Here is a 27,227-nt window from a genome sequence, read left to right on the forward strand (position 1 = left end):
CCGTTAGAGGTGCCTGACTCACTCGCGGTTCTGTGCGGCCACCGCCATCCGGTGTCAGCATGGCCGCATTGCGCCCCAAGGAGACCCCTTTGCAGCCCCTACTGACTTTCAGGCTGTGGTTCTGCCCGTTCCGGACGTCTTGTGTGAGTGGACTTGCGTGCTATAGGAGCTTTGTGCCTGGGTCTTCCATCTGGCCTCCAGGCTGTCCACCGGCAGCCCACCTGGAGAAACCATGGTCCTGGGGAACCACGCAACCCTGCGCTTGGCAGCTGCGGGCCCCCTACGTCCCAGGTGGCCAGTGGTCACACTCGAGGCCAGGCAGGGCCAGCATAGATGGGGCGGACACCGCCGCTCAAACCTGCTCCCCCAGCAGGCACGCAGGGTAGGGACGGGCAGATGTAACCCGGCGACCTCGGGCGTGAGCTCTGGGCACCGAGACAGCGTAGATGCATCTTGAAATAATCCTGCCGAGAGCAGCCCGACTCCTCAGCTCCAGGCACACAGCTGGCGCCACAGTCTTCCTGAGACCACACGCAAAACCAGCCCGTGGGACAGGACGCAGCTGAGGAACTGGGAGGGGCCCTCCAAGGGGCCCGGGGAGGCGGCGATGAGCGCATGCCGCCTGGAGGAGGTGAGGTTTCTGCAGGTGTGCACACGTGAGTTCACCGTGTGCCACGTACCCCCCAGAGCCGTGCTCTGAAGGCCGGCGGAGGTGGTGGGAAGACGTGCAGGAGGAGAGGCAGAGCGAGCCGAGCGCCTGGGCCCCGGAGAGTCAGCGTCTGCTGTCAGCAAAGATGGGAGGGGCTGCTGGTGGGGACCGGGGTCCCACAGCCCTTTCCTGGGGTCTTGGAGCCAAGGGGGGCGCTCTCTGGGAAGAAGATGCTGCCGAGAACAGCCGCCCCCGTGGCTTCTGCCCACGTCCCACCCACCACCTCGGCAGGAAGGCCCAGCTCAGGAAGAAAGTGCAGCCTGGCTTTGAGCAGCCCACGGCATGGAGACCCAGCCCCCCAGTTTCACCCCAGAACGCTCCTTCCCTCCGGTTACAGCAGGTTCCCTGTGGAGAGGCTGCTGTGTGACCCAGAAATCCACAGCCACCCCAGAATCTGCGCCCTCATCTGGAAAAAGTCTCTGCAGATGTGACTCAAGGGTCTTGAGATGAGATTCCCGGGCCTCAGAAAGGGGCTGAGAACTGGGAGCTCCGGGTGTGGCTCAGCTGAGACCCCTGAGGGGTGGGTCTGCGCAGAGACATGTGGGCAGGACGCCAGCCCAGGCGAGCGCCGCGGGAGTCAGCGCCTGTCTGTGGGCATCAAGGGGGCCCCAGGGTCGAGGGCCTCACTTTGGCATCAGTGACAGAAGCCCCGCTGGCCCACCACCAAGTGAGGGCCTCTGACAGGCTTCTTTGCTCTTAGGAAGAAGTCAGGCTAACATCTCACGGGTGACGGCATCTTTGCTCTGCCCTCCACCCCACCCAGCCCCCACGTTTCACTGTGCTGCCTGAGTGCCCTCAGGCCCTGCCCAGACCTGCTGGCCCAGGGGAAGGCAGCTGCCCCTTCCTGGGCTGGAAATGGGCTCAGCCCCGCCCCCACCCCATGTCTGCCGGCCGGGCCTCTGGGCCAGTCCCCAGGGCATGCAGCACCAGGCCTGGCGAGGGCACGGGAGGGCGGCTCTGGAGCAGAGCGTGCTGTGTGGGTGGGGAGCAGCTGCCCGCAGTGGGGCTTGTGGAACCAGCCCTTCCAAGGGGGGTCCCAGGCACAAGATGGGGCCTCTGCCTTCCCTGAAAGCCGCCACTTCTGTCCCTTGGGCTGACTTGAGGAGCTGAGGTGGCCATCACGTGCGGGGCGTGGGCACTGCCAGGAGCGGCTCAGGATGGTCAGAGCTGGGGGGCCCTTCTTCACAGGAGGCGGGACTGGCTCCCAGGAAGGAAGCCCGTGGCCCCTCTCCCTGAGTATGGCCTCAGGGGTCCAGGTGGACTAGCTTGCCGGGAAGGCCTGCGGGGCCTGTGATCACCTGGCCCTGCCCCCTGGCATGGACAACAGCACCCCCAGGCCCCCCGACCCCATCCTGGGCTCCCGGGGCAGAGGACGCAGGCCAGCCTCGGGGCTGAGGTTCCACCCAAAAGGTCAGTGGACGCGTGCTGGGCCTCAGTGACTGCCCCTCAGCGTGCGGGGCCTTGGGGTCAGGACAGGTGGGCCGTGCTCCAGACCCGGGGTCCCGGCAGGAGGAGTGTCCGGTGCGCAGACCCTGGGGCTGGGATCACCAGGGCATGGTGGGGACTCCAGCCATCACCCTCAGTGGCCCCCATGGCTCCTGCGAGCAGCCTGGGCATCCTCACAGACCGGCCGCCACCGCGGGGCAGGGGGGCTCCTTACAGGGCCCTCAGGGCAGGAGCGAGTCCTGGTGAGAGGGTGGCCCACACGGCCTTGGGCCCGGCGGCCACCTCGCTGACTCCACGGCTCACAAAAGAGCCGCAGGTGGGTGTCAGAGACCCTGCTCCACAGAGGTGGGGGACCTGCTCTGAGGCACCTCACAAGTTTTTCTGAGATCCTGAAACAGGGACCCCACGGGGCTCTTCTCTGGAAGGAAAGCAACTCCATCTTGGCCTGTCTGGGGGGTCATCCGATGCCCAGCTTCCTGTCCGCTCTCCAGGGGCTCTTTCCACTCAGCCTGCCCAAGCCTCAGTCCCCAGCTTCCAGCAATACCACATCCCCGGCCTGGGGCCCGATCCCGTGTGTGACCCTGCCCCCACCTGGGGTCCAGAGCCACTCAGAGACCCCGCGTCACCAGAAGGGCAGCACGGGGGAGCCTGGAGGTTGGGCGCACACCTCGCTCTCAGCCCCGAAGCACCTGCTGGACGGCACACACGTGCGTACGTGCGCAGGGCCTGGGCGAGGCCACTCTGGAGCGCAGGTCAGTCACACCGAGAGGAAACGCCTCTGGGGAGACAGAGCCAGGCTCCGGGCAGGCCAGGCCAGGGAGCCCGGTGCTGGTGCTGTCAGATGTCGTCGTCGGAAAGGGGGCGCCCGGGCCGGGTGGGTCAGCCCCCAGCAGGCGGGGCTGAGCACACAGCCTCCCGCCTGGAAGGCTGTTCCTCTTAACTCCACGACTGGCCCCCGGCTGAAACTGCCAACGTGACAAGGCAGTCATCCGCAGCGAGGATGAAGGAGCAGAGGTCATGGAGGTGATGTCACGTCACCCAGCCCATAGAGGTGCAGTCCCAGGGCCACGGCCAGGCCAGGCACCTCTCTGCCTGCCCTCACTGGCGGCCCAGGGGCACATGGTTCAAACCTGGGCAGGCCTGCTTGCCTGCACTCAGTCAGACGTGGGCTGCGGCCAGGGCACGCGGCCTGGGCTGTGATGCCCAGAGTCCCTGGGCTAAGCAGGAAGGTGCTGGATTCCAGTTCTCAGCGGGAGAGCTCGGGTGGGAGCGCTGAACACCAGCGCCATCCCGCCTCCCCCCAGGCACCAGCACGGAAAGCGTCTTTGCAGCCGCCACACCCAACCCAACCTGCCCTTAAAGCCAGGAAAGCCTAGGGTGGGCAGGGTGTCCTGGGCACCCCATCACCCTGGAAGATGCCCTTTGAATAGTTTGGAGGTCTGGACAGCTCAGGATCACCTAAGGGGGTCCTGCTTGAAACACAGTTTCTTTGAAGCCTGCAGCCTTCCAGACACCAATGCCGGGCTCACACCCTTCCTCAGCCCAGGCCTGCCCCCTCCATACACCCACAGGGAGCCACAGCAGAAAGGGCAGCCTGTCAGGGGTCCCAGGTGTGGAGGGGAGGCGGAGCACCCAGCACGGGGCAGTGAGGGCACAGGGCCTGGGAGCAGAGGCCACAGCTGGGCCTGAGGAAGCCCACCCTCCATACCCACCCAGCCAGGACTGTAACCCAGCAACAGGCAGACTCCAGGCTCCCCTAGCCTTCGGACGACCCCCACGTGCTGCCGGCCAGCTGTCCCATCAGTGTTTCCTGAGTGCCACCAGGGCCAGCTGGTCCTAGAACGGGGACAGCAAACACTGCCCCCCACCTGCGGAGAGTGAGCCCCCCCCTTCTGCCCCTGCTGCAGTGGCCAGGCCACCTCTCCACGTGCCAGAGGAGAGGCCTGGCATGGTGGGCGAGGACTTTCTCTTTGGAGGGTTGAGACCGGGCTCTGGACTGGCCAGTCCTTCGAGAGCGGGAGCCCTCAGCCTCATTAAAACCCCGGTAGGTGAAAACGTGGCGCTACGGACAGGGCTGGGGAAAGGGCGAGCGTGGGGGGCGTGGCCCGACGGGCGTGGTCCAGATGGGTGTGGCCTGGTGGGCGTGTCCCGGGCGTGGTCTTGAGGGGCGTGGCCGAATCCAGGCTCCGGAAGGATCAGCCCACTGGGAGCCGCATATGCACTCTTCTCCCAAGGAAGAGCAAGCATGCTGGGCTTCCCAAGTCCCCAGATCAGGGTGGGAGTCCTCACTTGCTCAGCGGCACGAACAGTCACAGAGGCAGGCAGCACCAGCCGGGGCCTCCAGAGCCACGGTACGGGGAGCGATCCCCGCAAGAACACTTTTCAGGGACTCGCCTGTCCAGTGCCCGGTCAGTTCCCTGACTGACCCTCCGAAGAGAAAGTCCTCCTCCAACCCAGAGCCCGAGAGGGGCGGGACCCAGGTCCTGGAGCAGCGGGTGGCCTCTGAGCGGCCCTGTGCCAGGAGGAGGTGCTCACAGGCTGAGCAGGGGAGGTTCTCCTCTGGCCTCCTTGCCCTCTCCACACTCCTCACACCAAGCTCCCAAAGTTGGAAACGACACTGGGTCTCCACGTTGGCCATGTGGCGGTAGTATGGGTGGTGTGAGCTCGAAGCTCTAAGGAACCCTCGCTAAAAACCAACCATGAAGATTCATGGCCTGGAAAAACAGCCTCCACCCGATGTCCTCGATTCCTTCTGACTGTTCCCACGGAGCTGTCAAAGCCGCCTCCACCTGGCAAAGCTGAGCAGCACAGGGATGAACAGAAGGGATTCCTGGGGAAGCCCGTCAGGCAAGCAGGACATTGAAGGTGAAGCCCCTCCCCTCCCCATTCCTGCTTCTTCTCATGCTGGATCCTCCGCACACCTGGCCCTGCCCTAGGGGGTCCAAACCCTGAGCAGCAGCTTGTCCACTGACCGAAGGGGCTTCCTTGCTCTGCGTTGCCTTCCTTGGGTCGCCAGGCATCCTGCAGCTAAGGCTTCACATGGCATCATATACGCCTAGAAACTAACTCAGCTTCAAATTCCGAATTGTTCACGCGAACAGAAACAATCACTAAATCACCTGTAACCAGAATAGAAGGGGTTTTATTTGAGCCACACTGAGGACCATAGCCTGGGAGAGTCAAGAAGCGCTTGAACTGTGTTCCCCAGACTGCAAAATGGGGGCAGCTTGTAAAAGCAAACCCCGCAAATTTACATCAGTTGTTCATCAGAAATTAGGGTCGGAGCTGGCAAGAAGGAAGGGTGCTGGGATGGGTTGTTGTTGCTCAGTCACACCTGACTTTTTGTGACCCCATGGACTGCAGCACACCAGGCCTCCCTGTCTATCACCAACTCCTGGAGTTTACTCAAACTCATGTCCATTGACTTGGTGATGCCATCCGACCATCTCGTTCTCTGTTGTCCCCTTCTCCTCCTGCCCGCAGTCTTTCCCAGCATCAGGGTCTTTTCCAATGAGGGTTGGGGTCCAAAATTCAGTTACCAGCAGAGACTTTGAGACCATAAGGGTGCAGATGGCAGAGGCCAGCAGATACTGTTTTGAGGTCAGCCGGTGATGACCTTGAGTCTGATGCAGTTCAGAAAATTCAAGTTCTGTGAAGCAGGAACTGTCTGAAACCACATCCACAACGGCTCCGGACTCCTTCCTGGAAGCCTGAACCACGGTGACTCCGTGTGATGGTTAAAGGCATTCTGCTCCTTGATGGTTAAAGCAGGTACACGTGTCTGACTCATGTCCACTGGGCCAGTGATGCTCTCTAACCATCTCGTCTGTCACCCCTTTTTCCTGCCCTCAATTTTTTCCAGCATCAGGGTCTTTTCCAGTGCGTCATCTCTTCGCATCAGGTGGCCAAAGTATTGGAGCTTCAGCTTCAGCATCAGTCCTTCCAATGAATAGTCAGAGTTGATTTCCCTCGGCATTGACTGGTTTGATTTCCTTTGTAGTCCAAGGGACTCTCAAGTCTTCTCCAGCACAATTTGAAAGCATTAGTTCTTTGGCACTCAGCCTTCTTTATGGTCCAACTCTCACATCTGTACATGACTACTGGAAAAACCATAGCTTTGACTTATATGGACCTTTGTTGGAAAGGTGATGTCTCTGCTTTTTAATACACGGTCTAGGTTTGTCATAGCTTTCCTTCCAAGGAGCAAGCGTTTTTTAATTTCATGGCTGTAGTCACTGTCCGTAGTGGTTTTGTTATAGAGGGAGCTTAAGTCCAAGGGATGCAAAGCCCTGCTGCCCGCCCTACCATGACTCCCACCCAGCCTGGCTCAGTCTGGTGGTGGGTGGACTTGGCCGCACAGCAGTGAGGCTGCCCGTGGGCAGTGCCCCACCTCCCACACCAGGCGCCATGGACCACAGGCCCCACTGCTGAGGCCTCCCCTTGGGCATCTTTCCCACACTGCCAGGTGCCACTTGAGACCCACGTGGGGCTCACGGGAAGAAAAAGTCCGCCAGGAACCACAGTGAAGGGCGTCAGACTGCAGGGCCACAGGCCGGCTCATCTTGGACGACCCCCCGCAGGTGGGTGCAGTGGGCCTGGGGCAGCCACAGCTCAGGGCCCCCCATGGAGGATACTTCACAGGAACAAGAGCCCAGGTGGGCCATCAGTGCCCAGGAGACACCTAGCTGTCACGGTCCCCGCTGTCCTGACCCGGAACAGCAGCATGGGAATTGTGTCTGAGCAGGGCTGGCTGTCCAGGGGGATCCAAGGGACAGGATCTCTTCAACCAAAGCACACGGGGTGGCGGCTCCGGCAGTGCATCGGGCTCTGATCCCTGCACGCATCTCCTATCAAGGGGTCCCCTTGAACACCTGCCAGGAAAGAAGGCGCCCTGAGGCGTACGAGGCCCACTCGCACCCTCATACGTCCGCACTGTGTGCACCAGGCCAGCCCCCAGACGGCGTGGCTGGTCAGTTTCCCATTTAAAAACACAGAGAGTGTTTACATCCTTAAAAAAGCAACCAGGCACGTGAAGAGCAAATCAACTCTGGTGCTCAATTCCCACCTCAGAGACAGGGACACGCAGTCCCTCAACCCCAGGAAAAACATGAGATCTGGCCAAGGAAGCGTGCAGGTGGCCACAACGAGCGCCCAGGGGAGGCAGTGAGCGTGCTCTCGGTGGGAACAAGAGCATCGCAGGACGCGTGACCCTCCTCCCCGGCTGAGACCAGACCGAGACACAGAGTTGGAAAAGGGGAATTTATTTATTAAAGAGAAGTCATCTGTGAATGCTTCTACTCAAGTTAGTACCTTTGACGATAACACTTTGGATTGAAACATGCCTTGTTTCAAATAACAAGTGGACTCTACAAGCAGCCCCTGTGGTTAATTCAAGTAGCGGTTCAAGAGCCCAGGGGACGCTGGACGGAGGCGACCCCTTCCCAGGGTGGCGGCCTTGCCTGTAAACACTGTCAGAGGCTGGAGGCCGACCGAGCACCCTGCCGCCCGAGGTTTTTCACAGGAAGATCCCAGCGGGAGTGCGGCCCTGGCGCCCGACACCCAGGGGAGGGTCCCCTCCAGCCCACCTGCTCCCCGCCCGCAGCCCGGGGCACCAGGGGTCTGCACGCTCTCCCACCCCCCGGGCTGGGAAGAAGAGGCCCTCCGGGCCTGGCGGCTGCAGTGCATGGCCTATGTGCGGTTCAGGGTCTGGAAGATTCTGGAGATCTGCAGCATGACCGGGCCCGTCTCAGGGTCATTCATCCACTGGGTGCTGTTCAGCGGGTTCTCGAGCATGTCTTCAAATGCTGTGGGGACACGCAGAGCTGCTGGGGGACTGCGCCCGCACGCGCAACACGCAGCAGTGGGAGCTCTCCTCCTGGCAGCTTCCAGGTGAGCGGGACCGGGAACCCCCCTCAGCCCCCCGCCCCGCGCATCTCATCTGCTGATACGGAAGCCGGTGTGGTCACTGTGGGTAGGGTGGGGCGACACGCCCGCATTCCCTGGCACAGGGATTCTGGAAAGCAATGTGGCAACAGCTACTAGGAATCTTAAAACAGTGACAGCCCGTGACTCAGTGACTCCACTTTCAGGCCCACCCTGATAGAAAAGACTTATGTAAGGATGATGTTGCCAGCTTAATAGTATCTAACTAGAAAATTCAAACTGCTCAATCTTCAGGAAATAACTTTAAAAAAATTAAAAAAAAAACAGCACATTAAAAATGAGCAGTTCTCTGAGATGAAAACGTTGAATTTTTAAACACTTTTATAAAGTGACCCCTCACCAAACAAAGGTGCCTCTTAGCAAAAAAGCTCTCCAGCCTAGACACATGATGGCCAACTCGGTGGAGAGCAACCACCCGCAGGGCGGACGGTCGCTCTCGGATCTGGGAAGGACGGCTTTACGGCAGAGCTCGTCATGTCAGCCAACGTCAAACCATGTCCTCGTGAAAGTGGCCCCCAGTCTGCGGGCTCTCAGCTGCTCAGGGTCATGAGGGCCCTAGCCCCGGGCTCAATGGGAAAGTCTGACCTCGTTATGTTTACAACCTGATGACCCTCCCAGCCCTGAAGAGAATCACCAAGCCCCCCAACTGAAATTTCAGAAAGAGAACCCGGAAAGATGACTCGGCATCCGGGAGAACAAAACATAAAGTGGGTTTCGTGAGGTGAGAAGCCCAGGCCTCCGTTCCCCCCAGCAAGCGGCACAATCAACTCCAGGAGGAGGACAGAGCTGCACAAAAGGATGGAAAAAGCACTAAATGTGAAAACCACAGAGGTGAAGGTTTGCCCGAGGGAGGACTTTCTGCCGCGCGTCTCGGGCATCATTAGAGATGAGAAGTGCACACGCGACCGAGGGGTCCCTGACGCGCCAAGAGCTGCTGACAGCGCGCTAAGGGCAACTCGGCAGCTGAGGCAGCGGCAGGCGCGCACAGGCAACACGGAACATGCAAAGGCCGGGAGGAAAGCGCTCAAAGGCACACACGGAGCTGCTGGGTCCCTGTCTGGGGCAGAGGGTGGGAGTGGGTTTCTCACCCAGAAAGCCCCATCAGGTGCCAAGACGTCCCCAAGCGCCTAACGTCCACATTCTGGGCCTTGCTCATTTGCCTTCCAGCTGCCTGTCCTCAGGCAGTCGGAGCTGCACCCAAAGAAGAGGGTCCGAACACAGGTTATTCCATGTGGAAGTTCAAAAGCAAGAAAATGGAACACTGCTTATTTTTTATGAGGAAAAATGCTTTACTGAACTATAAAAGCAAAGGGGAATGAAATTTACTTTTAGAATTTTTGTCTTCTTTCTTAATTCAGGACGTTTCCATTGTTTTATGGACTATTAGAGCTCAAAGTTCCTGGAGAAGGAAACGGCAACCCGCTCCAATATTCCTGCCTGTGAACTCCCACGGACAGAGGAGCCTGGTGGGCTGCACAGTCCACGGGGTCGCGAGAGTCACACGTGACTCAGAGACTAAAGAACAACAGCAAAGAGCCAGACACACTCAGAGACAACGTTTGAGACGCTTCACTTCAGAAGGCCGCATGCCAAAGGCTGCGAGGCCGGCTGAAAGGCAGGCGGTTTCATGACCACAAGCAGGGGGTGGGTTCAGCTCAGGTGCCGCTTCCTTGTTGTTTAGTTTCTAAGTCATATTATTAACATAAATTAACAGATTTAATGTATTTGTTAAATGATAGGACACATCCATAGAATGAAATACCTGAACTGCTACAATCTCATTTTTAAAAGAGAAAATCTATCAAACATGATGAGAAATGAAGCACCAGAAAGCTGCAGTGCGGTGCGGCTGCTCCAGACCTCACCACACACCAGAAGGAAACGCACCAGCTTGGGGGCGCTGGTGACTTCTGCTTCCTCAAGCTTCCCTGTGTGTCCAAATGTTCTATAGTGCATATTTTCCTTCATCTAAAGAGATAAAGGAGAAGGCAATGGCACCCCACTCCAGTACTCTTGCCTGGAAAATCCCATGGATGGAGGAGCCTGGTGGGCTGCAGTCCATGGGGTCACTAAGAGTCGTACGCGACAGAGCGACTTCACTTTCACTTTTCACTTTCCTGCATTGGAGAAGGAAATGGCAACCCACTCCAATGTTCTTGCCTGGAGAATCCCAGGGACAGGGGAGCCTGGTGGGCTCCCGTCTATGGGGTCGCACAGAGTCGGACACGACTGAGGCGACTTAGCAGCAGCAGCAGCAAAGAGATAAAGGCCATTAAAACCTTACCAGAAATGCCTGGAGGGAAGCATGTGGCTGCGGGGGCACCCTCACCACGGGACGCTCTCTCCTGCAGGACCCTGGGTCTGGGGTCTGGCGGGGAGGACCCTGCGCCAGTGCGCGGCCCGTCCAGGTCACCGACCCAGGGCCTATAGACTGGGTGGCACTCACTGTGGGTGGTTTGTTTTAGAAATGCAAGAAACACCTGATACATCAGATGTAAAACCACACGATAATCTCGATAGATAGTGAAAAGTCACCCAGGAAGCTGACCTCCCACTCACAATTGAAAAATCTTAGCATCTAACTAGAGAGAAAAGGGGAACTTACTTAATCTGACCAACTATGCCTTCAAAAATTAAAAAAAAAGCTTAGAGCAAATCAGCAAATCACACACTCGATGGTCGAGCACTGAAAGAAATGCTTTAGGAAAGGCTTTGGACAGACCCGGCGGCACACAGGGCCCTCCTGAGGTCTCTGGGGAGGAGGGCCAGAAGATGCTTCCAATGTGGAGGGGACTGACACAGAAAGTGGAAACCAACTCACAAGACACACCACTGAAGCCCGGGAGTGAGGCAGAAAGAGAAAAACTCCCTGCTTCATGCCACTCACTCTTCCAGGCGGATCACAGACTTTTTAAAACAAGAAAATTTAAAACTACTAAAAAAAGAAACACATGAAGGTCTTCCCAAGCTTGGAATCAGAGGGCTTTCTTTAAAGATGCATGTCATAAATGAAACAGAGATGTTCCGCTGCGTTAAGATACAGGACAGAAGTTCATCAAAGGGATCAACAGAGAAGGCAGAAACAGACAGGGGATCCTGGAGATTTAAATATCTGAGAAAGGATCAGTGTGCAGCAGGCATGAGAAGGTTCTGAGCTATCAGACAGCAATCCAGTAGCAGAAGCAGCCAGAGAAGAGGGGCAGTGGAGGTCCTAAGAGTGGCTGAAACTTCTGGAAGAGGCTGTCCTTCAGAGACTGGGGAGATGGCCAAGTATGCAAAAGCCCTGTGCCTGCCTGGGCGGCTGCTCCTAGCACCTGGCAGCAGGGGCCCTAAGCTGCTGTGGGCGGGGCTCCCTTTCTGGCTCAACACACCCACGCCCAGGGCCCTGCCACTCGGCCCAAGGCACGGAGCCCTGGGGGAACCCTCCCCTGAGAACCAGGCACAGGAGTGCCCAGAGCAGCTTCACCGGCCGGAAGCCGCAGGCGTTGGGCAGCCACGCGGCAGGCTCGGCAGTGGCACTGCCCTGCAATGCCACACCACACAGCCTCCAGGAAGCCAGTCCCAGGGGCAGCCCAGAACACAGAGGGGCGACTGAATGGTCTGAGGACACGGACACCCCCACTGACATTGCTGAGGAAGCCCCCATTTGGGGCAGGGAGGGGGTCACTGCAGCGGGGGCTGGGGGGTCACTGCAGCGGGGGCTGGGGGGTCACTGCAGCGGGGGCTGGGGGGTCACTGCAGTGGGGGCTGGGGGGGCACCCAGGGACTCAAGGGTACCTGCGTCGCGCTATGATTTTTTTAAAAGACCGCTTTTTTTTCAAGATGAACAGCAGGAACTTGGTTATTAATTTTACTATCACTCTTTAAAGTGACAGAAATTATACACACTTTTTTATATCATATCGTTTCTCATAGGCAAAACAAGCACCGAAGCAACCCTTACAGAGACTAAGAGCCACCAGCCAACGAAGCCTCTTCTGGGCACGGCCCTGACCTGCTGGGTGCTGTCTACGCTCTCCCAACCGGATCACCTGCTGGAGCTGGTTTTTCAGAGCTGGAATGGAGTCACCGCACAGGAGGCTGTCACACCCGGGTCCCAGCCACCAGAGCCCTGCAGGGGCGGCACGCCCATAGTATCGCCCAGGGACATCTGTGTGGCGGGTGGGCCCCGCCCCGCCGGGCAGCAGCAAGGCACGCACCTAGTAAGGTCTTCGGGTTGGTCAGGCCCAGCTGCACCACGGGGTTGTCCAGGATGGCCTGAAACAGGGGGCTCTCGGGGTCGATGCCCTTGTCCAGCTCCTCAGGAGAGGGCCTGCGGTCGCCCAGCAGCCATTCGCACTGCAAACACCAGAGAAGCAGGGTCAGTGCCTACGGTCCCTGCCAACCTCGACGCTGCGGCGGGGGCTCCAGGGCTGCCCCAGTGGCCAGGGGTCCTGAGAGAAGGGCCAGTCCAGCCCGGCTGTCCCGGCAGATGCGGGCGCCGCAGCTCAGGGCACTCTGGAGCTCTGCAGCCCGAGTGCACACCAGAGCCCTGTCGTGTGACGTGGCCGGCGTGTGACCTTGTAGGCTCGTCCAGGAACAGCTGAAGCCCAGGCCCACCTTGCCTTCCTGGGCCACGTGGGCCAGATTGAGTCTGCTCCCCAAGTGACCCAGCGTCACCCCCAGCCCCTCCCCAGGCTCTCGGGCAGCAGTGGGCACGTGTCCACAGGGTGGCATCGTCTCGGTGTCAGTGAAACACAATATACAAGCTTCACATTCACCCGCAGGACGCGTACCTTTCTCTGAGAGGCAAAGCCCAGGATTTTCTCAGTACTTTAAAGTCTGTACACTGTTTGAACCACCTACCCTGTTGTTGCACCTCAAAAGCAAAGGAGCCGCCTGCGCGGGAAGGTGCCCACATGCCCGGGGTGCCCAGGCCGCACGCGGTACTCACGGCAGCGTTCTGCTGGTTGTTGCTCACTCTGAGGGCGTCAATCACTTCCTTCTCGTCGAAGCCCATCTCCATCAGGGAAATGACAGCCTGCAGGAGAGGCCGCAGGCTCAGAGCCGTGCTCGCGGGCCCGGCAGCGACCGTGGGGTCCAGCCACGGCACCTTGGCAGGGGATGTCTTAACAGTTCAATCCCTGGTCTGGGAAGATCCCATGTGCTCTGGAGCAATGAAGCCCGTGTGCCACCCCCAACTATAGAGCCTGAGGCGTTCTGAAACCCTGGAGCCACAACTGCTAAAGCCCACATGCCCAGAGCCAGCGCTCCACGACGAGATGCCACCGCAGTGAGAGCCCGAGCGCCATGGCCAGAGTGGCCCCTGCTCTCTGCAACTAGAGAAAGGCCGTGCAGAGCGACAAAGACCCAGCACGACCAAAGATAAATACATCTTAAAAAATAAATTAAAAAAAAAAAAACAACACCAGGTTTTCTATTTCAAGACTGTTTCCCTATGGCTTCAGGGAGACACTTGATGGCTCTCTGAACGACAGAGGGGCAGAACTGGAGCTCTCTCCTGGAGGCTCACTGTCCCACCCAGGTCCCGCCAGGTGTGTCCCCGAGACTCTCAAGAGTGGGACTGTCCCCACCACCTTGCATAGCCCCTTCAAGAGGGGCTGCCAAGCAGGAGGGGCAGGTCAGAGAAAGGGCACATCGGCTGCACCCATTTAAGTGGAGACAAAAACGTCAGCCATTTCTGAAACCGGGAGAGATTTTCTTCACACTTTATCTTTGGAAAAAAAAAAAAACCTTGAAATTAATTCTAAATGATTGTTAACAAGATCTAAGCTGTCCTTTCTGCCAAGGACCCCCTTCCTCTGCTCCTCTGGGCCATTCCCCACCTCCGGCCCGTCAGCGCAGCACGCTGCGGGCACAGCCCCCCCGCAGTGCTTGATATCCACGTCACATAAGATCGCCTGGAGTCCAGTCCGAAACCCAAGAGTAGGAGGGCCTTTTCCATGAAGTGTCAACATAAACCGCCCCCTCTCCTCACTTCTGTCTCGGCCCCAGGACTGCTGGGGGGGATTCCAGATGCTCCCCACGCGCTTCTCCCCAGCCCTCCAGGGAGGACCCCGTGTGGCTGCGCTGAGAGGCCCTCGCGCCCGCAGGCTCTGCACGGTCACTGCCCTGTCCGCGGCGGGGCGGGGGAGCAGAGGCAGCTGAAGGTCTGTCTCAGGTCCAAGCCTTTCTCTCCAACCTGCTCTCCCCGGGATCTGAGCTAACGTCTTATCCTTACCAGACCCTCCCCGACTGGTTCAGGATCACAGACCCCGGCCCTTCAAGCCTCGACACCCTTTTGGGGAAAGGAGTGACTTAAGATGGTTAAGAATGACAGCCCAGAGCAGGAAAGACCTTTAAGGTGGTGACCAAGACCGTGAACAACCATCAGCGGGCCTCACGGGGCCCACCCCGGGGAAGGCGTGCAGCCTGACAGCAGAGCATGGGACCCGCCTGAGGACAGGCTGCCCTTCCCGAACAGGGTCCAGGGTCCAACCGACTGGACTCCCGAGAGACTAAGACGAAGAGACACACTTCCTCCGGGACCGAGAAATGCTGGACTAAAGTAACCCATGTGCTTCTGCACACGGAGCTCAACTCAAGGGAAAATCCCAAAGGAACAGAGACAAAAACACAACGCCCTGGCCTCCCAGAGGGTGTCCCCTGGGCAGGGGGCGGGGCCCAGTGTCACGCACAGGACGCAGACCTGGGGTCCATGCCGGCGAAGCTGGAGCTGGACTCCAGGGCCCTGAGCAGGGTCTGCGTCCCACAGAGAGGACCCTGGCCCTGCGGGGGACACTCCGCATGGCCCACGAGCCCTGCTGATGAACACGACAGCCAGCTCCTGCCCAAGGTCACGCTCAACCCCACAGACGCAGGCTCTGAATAAGCTGCAGAGGGCACCCCACGGCCCGGCAACATGGGTTCTCACAGAAACAAGCCCACAGGTGAGCCCGGGACGAGGCATCAGGCCCCGAGAAATTAGGGCCACAAGCAAAATCAGGAAGACATGAAGAATTGGAGCCCTAACACCTGGAGCTGACAGAGCTGTGATCTGAAAGTAAATAGGATACGCTTACAATACCAAAGGCATCCAAAGAGATTAAATTAAAATTAACCCTAATGAAAAAAGAGAACAATGAAAAAGAACAGGGAGACAGAAAAGCATCAGATACAAGGTGACGGTGAAGAGACGGCCGCAAGGACGGACACTCAGGTCAGCGGGCTGAGTCCAGCCAGAGGCCGTGGGGCCCGGGCCCTTGAGTCCCCCACATGCTGCACTGACCCGCCTGACCAGCCCCCTGCTCACAAGGCGGGCCATGCGGCCGGTGGGTGGCCCTCCTGTCTCTGGACAGGGCCCCCGCCTGACCCCACGGCTCGAGGACACTTGTAAACTTCCAACTGGAAACTCCAGACTCAAGTCTGTCCAGAGCCCTCCCAGCCTCGCTCCCTGCAGGGCCGGTGGCCTGGCCTGGGGGCTGTGGCTTCCCCCGCAGGACTCGCCTTGGGAGGACCAGCCCCTCCACCTGCCAGGCGCCCCCACTACCTGAAAACACACACCCGGGCATCCGCACGAAACTCCCTTTTCCTCCGGATCTTCTTGAAGATCTCCGTCAGCTCATCTCTGGCCTCCTCCTCCTCCTCACTGGTCCCGGCGGCAGGGGCGGCCTCGGCGCCCGCCTCTCCCTGCGAGGATGGGCCTGGGAGTGGAGTGTCGATGGTGGGGTCATCCGCGTGCTCGATGAGCCACTCCATGGCCTGGGGCACCGACATGCTGCAAGGGAAGATGGCCCCTGAGCACCGACGCGCCCCAAGGGAAGACGGCCCCTGAGCACCGATGCGCCCCAAGGGAAAACGGCCCCTGAGCACTGACATGCCGCAAGGTAAGTCGGCCCCTGAGCATTGACGTGCTCCAAGGTAAGACGGCCTCTGAGCAGCACCTCAGGCCAGGGAACCGGGCCTTTTCGTCCCGAGAAAAGCCTCTCTGACTTCGTGGCTTCCCTAGCGTGAGCTGCCGAGTCCTGTACAAGGATCTAATGCAGCGCGGCAGAAGCCCCGGCCCCGCCAGAACAGATGCCCAAGTGCAGAAAGCCACGGGAGCCAAACCCACGAGAGGTTGGTTCAAAAGCGAAAAGAACACAGCCCGCTGACCACCCCTTGGTTACAGACAATTTATTTCAGAACCGAACATACGGAAGGGCACGTAACCGACAAGTAACTAACAGAAAACTACAGGAGACTCCCAGGACGCCACCGCCCACGTGCCATGGTCCTCCTCGGCCCCGCCAGGAGCAAGCTGTGATCCGAGTTCCCGGAAAACAAGAGCCTGGTGAGGTGCACGACCACCACCACACGCCACGCTCCCAATAAGCAGGTCCACCGCACACTGCCCTCTAAGACCTGGAGGCGGCCAGTGCTGTGACTCCAGAACACGTGTCCAGGTCCTCTACCGACACTCAGGCACGCTGGAGGCGACTCAGTCATGGGGCCCGGGGCAGAAGGGTGCCACCCGCGGCGGGGGGCTCAGACGTACTGGTTCAGCCGCAGGGCCTTGGCCGCCCTGGTCTCTGGGAAGCCCATCTCCGTGAGCTGCCGCAGGGCTGCCTCATCCACGCGCTCGTCCTCGTCCTCGTCCAGCATGGCTGCGGGCCAGACACGGCACCGTGAGAGCTTGGGGCGTGCCCGGCCACACAAGGGGTGCTTCCCCAAGCTCCCCACAGGCCCAGCACCCCGCCTGAGCACCAGACGCTTGTGGCTGACCTCTTACACCTCAGAAAACCCGAGACAGACCCGTCAGCTCTCACTGTGCAGACACAGGTGACGGTGTGAGGCATCCACAAGGCCCATCTACTGCCCCTTCTGTGGGGAGTGTGAACAGTGACGGCCGAGGGTGGGCCTCCGCCCGGGCCCGCTCCTACCGTTTGCCTTCCTAAATAATTCCACGGCATCCGGGTTCAGCGCCAGCAACTTCTGAGCCACCTCGATGAGAGACACCAGGATTTTCCGGAGCTCCGTCTGGAACTGCGGTGAAAGCACATGACGCTCAACAAAGCTGCCTGGATCTGAAACAACACCCCTGCCCAAAACTCCGAATCTGTGAGTCAATGGATCTGAAACAACACCCCTGCCCGAAACTCCGAATCTGTGCGGCAAGTCACGCCTGGATCTGAAATAACACCCCCTGCCCGAAACTCCAAATCTGTGCAGCAAATCACGCCCAGATAACCAGGGAGAAGAGCAACAGGGCTCTCAGCAGGGCGGGCGGGAGAGGATCCATCGCTCAGCTCCAGCCCAGAGGAGGCGTCTGCCCCGTTGGCCGCTAAGCGAGCTGAGAGCTTAGGCTTCACTGAACAAAACAGGCAGATTCCATGGGTTCCACTGCTGTGGGCCTCTAGCATTCAGTGCAACCAGTTCATCTTCTCAACGCAGTGGGGGGCTGCTGGGAATGTCATCAGAAACCCACCAACTGCCCGTCTCCCCGACAGTGAGGCTCGGCCATCGTGAAACACACATGCACTGGCCAGCGAGAGACACATGTGCCCAACCTCAGATGCCCTGGCCAACACAGAACTCTCTGGAGGAGACCCTCAGAGGCGTGTTCCTGAACTGACCAGCTCGTGGCAGAGCCCGCAGACTGACCTGCGGTGTTGGGGGTGCTACCCGCAACTCTTGGCCAGCGGGCGCCAAGTCCTGGCCCGGCCCTGGCTCGGGAGCACTGGAAATGCTCCAACTCTGCTTTAACCTTCTGATCCAAAATAAGCACGAGTCAGATTTCTCTCTAAAAGGTTTTGCCAAACTCAGGACAAAACTCACATTTCCCCATAGTATCCTATTGGCCCAACGTCTCTTTAAACCTTTTAACTTGAATTAATTTGCCTACAAAAAAGTTCCAATATAACACACAGAGTTCCTGCACCCCCTACATCCTGCTTCCCAAGCGCTCTCAGGAGGTCTCCTCAGCCCCCTGTGGCCACAAAGCCCCCGCGGGCACTCACGTCCCTCGCGCTGGTCTGCACCACGGCCCGGTCCATGTTGTGGGAGGGCAGGCTGGCGGTGGCTCGGAAGATAGCGTCTCTGTCCGGGGCTTTCTGCTCTTGTTTCTTCTAACACAGAAGAGGAATCAGAAGATCAGACGTGAGTGTAAGAACGGTGAAAGGCAAGACTGGTCTCTGAACACAGCTCTAACCAGGGAGCACGCGAGTCCTGGGAACTGGAGCCACACGCCCCTGACGAGCAGGGAGGCTTCCGGACGGTTCTGTGCGTGGCCTCAGGGACAGAACACTGGACGGTCGCAGCCTGCTGGCCCTGGAGCATGGCGGTACAGGGTGGGGAAGACAGACACTGCCTCCTGGGCGGCAGAATGACCGTCACACGGGAGCGATGGTTGGGCGGGCAAGCAGACCGCAGAGGGACCATGAAGAATCCCTGGATGCAGCCCGAGAAGCCCTGAGCCCAGGAGGAGAGGCACCATGCTGACCCCGGATGGCAGGCCCAGCCCCACACCACTTGGCTCCTGGGGTATTGGGCAGGAGAATGCAGGTGCAGGCCGGGGGCACGACCCGCCAGGCCCAGAGCAGCCAGTGAACTCCCAGGGCCTCTGACAGGGACTGACCTAATCGGGCAAGTCCATAAACAGGACGGGCGGGGCTCACCATGGTCATCGAGATTAAAGCAAGAGGGACCCGACGCATGAGCTACCCCACTGGCTGCTCTGAAGACGTGGGGAACTGCAGGCCAGGAAGGAGGTGGCCTCCGGGAGTGGAGGGTGGTCCTGGCTCATGGCCAGCAAGAAAATGGGACCCCAGCTCTTCAAAGTGCCGAACAGGATTCTGCCAAACACCTGAAAAAGCCGGAAGCAGAGGCTCCCAACAGGAAGGCAGACCTGATTCCAGCTCCCGAGCACAGGGCCAGCTGGGCCTGCCCGGTACGGACCCAGCAACCTGTGTGCTAACAGGGCTGCTCCGAGCCGGCAGGCCTGCGGTCAGGGAGCGCGCAGACACGGGAGCCGCAGGAGGAGCAGGTGGGCAGCCCTGTGCGGCACGCCTGACGCAGATGGACGGGCCGGAGGAGCTGAGGGGTGGCTCCCGGAGCGGGCGCCAGCAGACGGCCTCACACCTGTGACCCTGGTTTCAGACAGGTGTATCAGTTTGGGAGCAGAATCTGAAAAAATGAGTGGTAATCCTACACACAGAACAAACTAAACCAGGAAGCAATTACTGGCTCCAGGAAAAAAACTGCACTCAAAAAAAGGAGAGCTGACCTTTAGCAAACTGCTCAGGGCAGAGCGACACTGACACAAGGATAACACAGGGATTCCGGGTCTTTGACCAAGATTCAGGGGAGCAGGGCTGACGAGGGAGGAGCTGCCCAGGTCACAAGGAGCAACCCAGAGTCTACGTTGAGACTCCAAGAAACATCAACCCGGGATGTTGTTCAGAACCCAGGAGAAGAATCACTGGAGACAGGGTCAGAAGGATGTGGAGCACTCGCCTCCTGAGCACGTGACTCAGGAGGGAGAAGCACCTGCTGGCTCATTACAACATATTGGAGTATCGTTTGACTCTAAATACACGTACTACTTTGACTTTAAAGACGAGTTATTCACAAAAACAGGCATGTTTGTTTTTACAATATTTCACCTGACAGATACACACAGAGAAAAGGTGAGGGTCACAGCCTGGCAAGTCACCCAGGGCCGTGGGGGTGAAGGGAGCCTGCCATCGACACAGTCACCGCGCTTTAGGGAGTTGCCAGCGACCAAAACGGTAACCTGAGAGCTGGATCCACCCCGGGGTTCTCAGAAGCAGGCCTGACTCTGGGGCCCCATCCATCTCCCGGAGACGGGCAAGCAGCGTGCCCGCGCCCAGGCAGGTGTGGCTGCAGATAAGCAGGGCCTCCTCCCGCGGCTGTCCCACAGGAGGCCCCAAAGAGCTTGGGCCGCCACAGGCCCAGGGCCCAGCCCAGGGAGGCTGGCCTTCCTGCTTTGGGGTGAACACTCTCCCCAGCATTTCAAAGCATTGAACAGGACACTCTACCCCTCAAGCTAAGCAAAGGCTGGCGTTAGCCCCGAGCATGGCAGGCACCTGGCCTAAGCGTTGGGAAGGGCCTGTTGACAGAACACGTCTCCCGCCACACGGGGAGCCTCCTGGACCAGGCTCTCTGAGGAGCGAGCCTCTGGGGCGTCCACCACACACGGAGCGCGGGCACGGCTTTCCGGGGGCACCTGCGTCGGGGGGTCTCAGCCGAGCGCCAACTCCAATGCCGCAGCAGCCTGTCCTGCAAGAGCCAGACGGGATGGGTGGCCCCGGCCTCGCCGGGAACCGACTCCGTGCAGGCTGGCGCCCCGCTCTGCTCCCGCGCTGTGTGTGTTGTGGGTGGTCTTTAGTGACTTCCTGACCTTCTAATGTCAGGAAATGAGAAAAGGAGGAACGGAAGCTAGAGAGTAAACCCGACCCGGGGAATAGGCAGCACGTGCCTCTCCGTGGCCCGAAAGTGGAGCTGGTCACCGGACCAGCCACAAGGCGAGGCGTCGGCCAACAGTCTGCCTGGCCGTGACGAAAGCCCGTGACCACAGGACCTGCGGGACCCACAGCCAGCCAGCCTCAGAAGTCTCTTTTGAGTCTCCCCCGACAGAGATCGCCAGTTCCAAACTCTGAAGCTCACCTGTTCTTCTGCAGAGACTTCGGCCATCTTTGGGAGGGGGGCTGGAGCGCGCTTTCGGATCAACAGTATCACATCTGGGGAAAGCAGCATGGCGAGCTGGTTACCATCGCACACCCAGAAGCGGCACAGAGGGCACCAGGGGGACCCAAGGGCTGAGGAGCAGGGCTTCTCTCTGGGCCCTCCTCCACGAGGATCCGCAGAGGCCCAGTCTTCCCTCAGCCCCCAGGTCTGCTGACTCTGCACCCCTACAGGCTCCAGCCTGGCAAGACCCTGGCTGAGGGGACCAGACGGGACCAGCATGCTTGTTTTAACGGCTCTGTTTTGAAAGTCTGGGAGGTCGGAGCGTCTGGTCTTAACTCTCAATGCTAAGGCACCCGGGGTGTGGTCAGCACCCGGCTAACTGTGCCCATGCCAACCAGACATCCAGCGAGGTCGATAAACAGTATTCTAGTCTTTCCAAAGCAGGCTACGTAAGGGAATCTCACAAATAGAATTGTGCTTTGAATGACACAGAAAGCCCAACTTTTCTCCGCAAGCGCCTCCATGCAGGAGACTCAGAGTCAATCGACAGACGTGCGTGGTAAGAACGTCTTCCTAGACATTTGGAACAACCCACAGCTGTGCTTTCCTGTCCCCTAAGCAGAGCCCGCAGCAGCTCTGGGGACCTTGGCTCTGCGTGGAAACAGCCTGCGGAGCAGAGTTCACATCTGGCTTCTCCAGAAGGCTGCAGCTCTTTTATTCCAGGGCACATACTTTGTTTCAACAAAGGAGAATGAAACCCTGTGGCCGCCGCGTCTCCCTGCTCCGCCCGCTTGGGACGGGGACCCCTTGCCCCCTTACCCTCGTCCTGGACGTGCTCCTCCAGGAGGGTCTTGGCGTCACTCAGCACCCTCTCAGACGCGGCGTGTATTAATTTGTGATGGGTCACATTTTTGGGGTCTTCTAAGCTCCCAGGCGCACACTAGGAAACAAACAAAATCATAGAACATATGTCAGGACAGAAAATAAGTTGACCATGATACTGATAATACAGGACCTGACACCCCAAGCCACGCCAAGAACTTACTGGTTTTCTTACTAGCTAAGGGTCAAAGCCACAATGAAACCAGAGAACCCTGGCAACGGTGGACACGCCACAGCCCCTAGTCCCCAAGGGCAGTGACCTGGCCACTGGGCCCCAAGTGCTCCTCAACAGGCTCATGGCTCAGATGCAGAACACCCTGCTACCCACCAGCGGCTACTCGAACCGCTCCTTCATCTGGAAAGATCTGGAGAGCGATTCACAGATGCCAATAGCAGGTCTGCTGTCTCCCAAGAACCTAAAGATCCGAGTGGGATCGGGTGTGGTCAGCGCCCGGCTGACTCTGGCCAGGCCAGCCACATGCTGTGGAGGTTGGCAGACGATATTCCAGCGTTTCCCAACCTGGCTACTTCCTTGTGGAATCTTGCTCCCTGCCTTCCACCGGGGCACTCGATGGAGCCCGGCAACACGGCTGAGAGGAGCTGGTCCCTGGGGAGCAGGCCATAAGGGCCTGACCACGCAAACACCCAAAAAACCCTGAGGAGGCAGGATGGCCTCAGCTCAGTCCCCAGTCCACCAAGCGATGGCCACAGGGGCCCCAAAGTGAGTTACAGATACGGCTGGCAGTGCCCACCTGGCAGCTGGAAGGGGGTCACCTGGCACGTCACTGTGTTACTGATCAGCAGCTCAGAAACCCCAGAACACACAGTGGAGGGGGCAGAGGTGCTGAAGCCAAGGCTGCCCCAACATGGGGGAGGCACCACCCCGGGGTCCTCACCATCCTCAGCTCAGCGGGGCCACCTTTCCACCCCCCTCTGCCATCAGATACCCTGGACACGTAACTGCTCACCGAGGCAGAAGCTAAGCCTGCACTTCACCTCTCAGCACTCGTGTCTGAAGACCAACCAGAGTTTTCAGCAACCCAACAGGAAAGAGGAGTCATGCGGGCTTCAGGGCTACAGATGCACGCAAGCTGGGGGGTGGGGGGGGGGGTTGGCGGGGACAAAGGTGGAAACCAGCCAACAGTGAGACACACTCTAACCATGTATGACAGAGACACCCCTCCCCGGACTCTCACGATGGCTCTGCTCCCAGAAATACTGGCTGTGCTTCTTCTAATTCTAAAATCTGCAGGCTAGCTGGTGTGCCAAGTTCAGGATGCAGTCTATGAAACACAATTTTCCAAAACAATCCACATACTGGCTCCTGAAAAAAAAAACTGTCCTCTGCAGCCTGTCAACAGGCGCCAGGAGCAGAACACAAGCCTGAGTCATCCACACAGGGCCTGCTTACTCACTCTTTCCTTTGTTCTCAGCAGAGGCGCTGGAGCGAGCCGGGCCCTGGCAGTGGGAAAGCCGGCCAGAGCCCACGGCTGGGGCAGGGGCCGGGCCCCAGTGAGCCCGCTTCCTCCCGGAGGACTGGAGATGGCCTTTTCTTCCTCCTGACATCAGTACGTGAAGACACGCCTGGGTGTGCTGCTACCAGCCCTGCTAGCAGCCTACGTGCCGGCAAGCTTATCACCCAGAAAACACCCACCGTGTCGCAGGGGGCCACTTTCTTAAAATCGTGACCCTCCGATTTACTCTGCCCCGTGATCTAAGCTTGGGCTAGAGACCACCACAGTGGTCCCAATGTATATAAAACCGAGAAAGGAAAGGCCACAGTGGCAATCCATTTCTGTAAAAGTTATGATAATACACCTTCACTAACAAAGCTGCTTTACTCATTTAAAAACGCATATGCATAACAAAAAACGTACAAAAAACAGTAAGCTCCCAGGGATCCTGTGGTGGGAGGAAACCCACAGTGTCCCCTCCGGGTAGAGGGGCAGGAGGAAGGGATAGAGAACCCTGGCTCAGGCATGCAGGGCGGGGAGCCAGGCAGGAGGAGCCCGAGCGGAGCGGTGACACCATGATCTAAGCTTAGTGCACAGGTTTCCCGGGTGATAGTCAAGCACACACTCAAGAACTCTGTTTCCTAACTGGAAATGCCTCCTGACGGGCTCACAAGGCCGCAAACTCTGCCCCCAGGACGGCATGGGCACAGAGGTGTGAGAACTTCCTGACAGCTCAGCTCTGAGTCCCAAAATGTATGCCGGTATTTTTTGGTTGTGGAAGGCCCCTGCTGCTCGCCCGCCACTCGCCTCGGCCCAAAATAAAATCTACAGAGTGGAGTAAGATATCTGTTCAAAGCAGGATAATGCCAGAAAACATCAAAGCAGGATAATGTCAGAAAACATTCCAAATGATACGCCTCAGTACCAACTGGAATAAAAATATCAGCAGCATGATGTGAATAGTTAGCCTAATGAAACTGGCTCCCTCATTAACCCCAGGTTAAGAGTTCTTGCTTCGTTTTCCCTCCAGAACATAACGTTTTGATGGTTATGCCAATCCTTCCCGTTGGTGAGTTAAACTGGGTGCCGCACCAATGTGCCTGCTGCCACCAGCCTGACTCAGCAGGTGACCGGCCTCCACCGCCATGCAGCTGTCTCGATTGACAATCTGGCTCCGTCTACAGGCACGCCTTGTTCGGTTGTGCCCTGGCTTTATTTTGCTTCTCGGACACTGGGCTTTTCACAAACTGAAGGTCTGTGGCAACCGTGTGTCCAACAAGTTCACTGGTACCATTTTTCCAGTGGCATTATTTTTTAATTAAGGTATTCCAGCCCTCAAAGGGCTCCTGTGCTGACCGGGTGGGCACAGCATCTCAGAGAGGTTTGCACTGGGCAAGCAGCGAGCCTCGCTCTAATAGTCTGGACGCTCAGGGGGCTCCCAGCCTTCCCGCTGAGTGCTGTCATGGTGGTTTTTAGATCGTGAAATCACCCGTCACTGCGTCAGAAATAGAAACGGCCAAAACATAGCTGCCCAAGTGTGTGAGCCCACATCCCCCTCCTCCCTGACGCAAGACCAAGACGCTATTCACATCCAGGGTTTTCCGGAAGGGGACTCTGGCAACCAGAATGCTCTCTGGCATGCTTGCGACCATTACAGAACAACTCCGTAGAACCGTACTCCCAGAAGGACCCGACATCATTTTGCGGGAGTCACTAAAACAACAGCTGGAAGTCTGTCCTTGGAGACCACACTAGAAAGAGCCAGGGCTAGACTCTTGGTGGGCCCAGAACAAACGTGTGAGTCGATGGCATACAGGCACACTTTTTACATGAGGTGCGCAGTGAGAGGCTGTGGCCTCCTTTGTCCTAAATTCTGACATGGAGATACTAGACCGTGCAAAGGATAGAGTTTCCTGAGGCAGCCTGAGTCACACGGACAGATGTCTTGGCCTGCCTTACAGACTCGAGAAGCTTAAAGAGATAGGCAAAGACTAGCCCTCTGAGGAACCTACAAAGGGTGCTTCACCTCAACAAACTTTAAAAAATGGCCCTCTCCCCGACCTGCCCGCGTAATCCACGTAAAGGCCGAGGATAGCAAGGGGTGCATGGACCAGCTGGGCCAAGCCACACTATTTTAAGTGATTCCAACCACGGTGAGGGGGTGCGGGGGCACACCAGTGGCCAGAGCCAGGCGCCGGCCCCCATGCCAGCCCCAGAAAAGGGCTCCAAGCAGCCGGCTCTGCAAGGTCAGGGGAAGGCGCTTCTCCCGGCGGGTCTCTCTCTACCTTCTTGGGCACTAACTCCCAGCTCCGGGAACCTCGCCGCGACAGCAAGCGCGGATGGATGGATTCTGGAACCGCAGGAGGCCCCGTTCCGGCGGCGACTTGGCCTCTCCCAGCCCGCGTCCCCGACGCGCCCCGGCCTCCCGGGATGTCTTGAGGGGAGTTAGACCAGAAGGTAGAGAATAAAGCGCCCGGTCCGGAGCCCCAGCGTCCAGCGGGAGTCGGGGGCGGCGGGAGAAAGAGGGAGGCCTGGAGCTGTGGCCGGCCTTACGTGCTTGAGGCAGCGCTCCTTGAGCTTCTCCACCGAGGTGTCCTCGGTCGCCTCCTCCAGCCACTCGGCGCCATCGGACGCGCAGACGTGCAGCCGCAGCACCTTGCCCGCAAAGATCTTCTCCTCCTGCACGAACATCTCGCCGCCGCCGCCGCCTTCGCCCGGGCCTGGGGCCTGCGCCCGCCGCCCGGTCCCTGAAGGTCACCAGGGCGGGCGGGCCGGGGGCGGGGCCAGGCCGCCCGCGCACTCCCTCGCTGGCCGCCGCCGCCCCGCCCCCGGCTCTCCCGTCGGCAGGCCGCCCGCCACTCGCCCCACCGCCAGCCCGCCCGAGCGGTCCCCCTCGCCCCGCCGCCGATCCACCGGGGGCGCGCTGTCGCCGCCGCGCCGGAAGTGCGTCACAGGGCATGACCCGGAGCACGCCGGGAGATGTGGTTCTCCTGCGGCTGCCTCGCCGTCGCTGTCGCCGCCGCGCCAAATGTGCGTCACTGGCCGCGACCCGAGCGCGCCGGGAGTTGTAGTTCTCGGGGGCCGCTTCCTTCGTCCCGTACCTGCCTGCGCTGTGGGTCGGGGGCCGCCGGTCACGCGGGAGCCGTGCATTTACGAGTCTGTTTTGAGATGGGTCTCAGTGTAAAATGCAAATTGAATCTTAAAGAGTTGGCAGGAAAAGAGCACGAAAAATACCTCAACAATGTTTATATATTGACAGTGAGTCGGTGAAAGTCGCTCAGTCGTGTCCAACTCCTTGCGACCCCATGGACTATAGGGTCCATGGAATTCTCCAGGCCAGAATACTGGAGTGGGCAGCCTTTCCCTTCTCCAGGGGATCTTCCCAACCCAGGGATCTAACCCAGGTCTCCGGCATTGCAGGCGGATTCTTTACCAGCTGAGCCACCAGGGAAGCCCTTATATATTGACTACGTGTTGGAATAATAGAATGGATTATGTAAAATATGTTGGCACTGTTTATTTTTACTTTTTAAAGCTGTGGCTGCTAGATTTTAGGTTGTCTATGTGGCTGCTGTTGTTTCTTTAGGACCTTATTGCACTAAAGCAGAATCTCTGCTTGTGGTTCCCAGACCAGCAGCACCTGGGAGCTTGTTAGAAGTGCAGTTTCTCCTGCCCTACCCCTATGCCCCCGTCAGGGACTCTGGGGTGGGGCCCAGCACTCAGGCTGCAGAGCCATAGAGGTGCCTTCAGACAGGCATGTGAGCACCACAGGGAAGAAACATGACCGGTGGACTCAGTACACTCATTTCCGTGGGGGTGACAGATATCAGTATGCACTCTGCAGTTCAGGCTAGACCTGGACCATGTGACTGACCTGCACTCTCCCATCTTGTCCATTCAAGGATCTTTGCTGAGCAGAGATGAATCCAATGCCGTCCCTATTCTCAGAGGCTGGTGATCTAAATGGGGAGGTGGTTCCAGCATCTCTCCCGTTTTAGACACATTGTTTCCCTCTGTGATCATTCTGCTTGTGTGTGAATTCCTTTTATTCAGTTTACCATTTACCAATAGCCTCCATGAGCCAGACCCTCCGCTGGGGTCTAGTCGCGGTTAAGGCATGAGACCGA

The 27,227-nt window shown here is 58.7% G+C and overlaps 1 protein-coding gene across 4 annotated transcripts; it reads right to left on the bottom strand.

Annotated features, from left to right (window-relative positions):
* Positions 1-4,105: 4,105 nt before the first annotated feature.
* UBAC1 (UBA domain containing 1) lies at positions 4,106-25,961 on the bottom strand. Of its 4 annotated transcripts, none has more exons than XM_055541524.1 (10): positions 25,654-25,959; positions 21,584-21,704; positions 20,744-20,817; positions 18,076-18,183; positions 16,999-17,101; positions 16,614-16,722; positions 15,641-15,854; positions 13,032-13,118; positions 12,298-12,436; positions 4,106-7,026 (listed from the first exon to the last, which is right to left on the bottom strand). In XM_055541524.1, the coding sequence occupies exons 1-10, from the start codon at positions 25,789-25,791 to the stop codon at positions 6,938-6,940; spliced, it is 1,182 nt and encodes a 393-aa protein (XP_055397499.1). In that variant the 5' UTR covers positions 25,792-25,959; the 3' UTR covers positions 4,106-6,937. The 4 variants fall into 4 exon arrangements, with proteins under 4 accessions (XP_055397499.1, XP_055397498.1, XP_055397496.1 ...); XM_055541523.1 differs by lacking the exon at positions 4,106-7,026 and adding an exon at positions 7,401-7,959 and having other exon boundaries at positions 25,654-25,954; XM_055541521.1 differs by lacking the exon at positions 4,106-7,026 and adding an exon at positions 11,918-12,209 and having other exon boundaries at positions 25,654-25,961.
* Positions 25,962-27,227: the final 1,266 nt, after the last annotated feature.

This window comes from Bubalus kerabau, chromosome 11 (genome assembly GCF_029407905.1).
Source record: "Bubalus kerabau isolate K-KA32 ecotype Philippines breed swamp buffalo chromosome 11, PCC_UOA_SB_1v2, whole genome shotgun sequence".
Classification (NCBI taxonomy): Eukaryota; Metazoa; Chordata; class Mammalia; order Artiodactyla; family Bovidae; genus Bubalus; species Bubalus kerabau.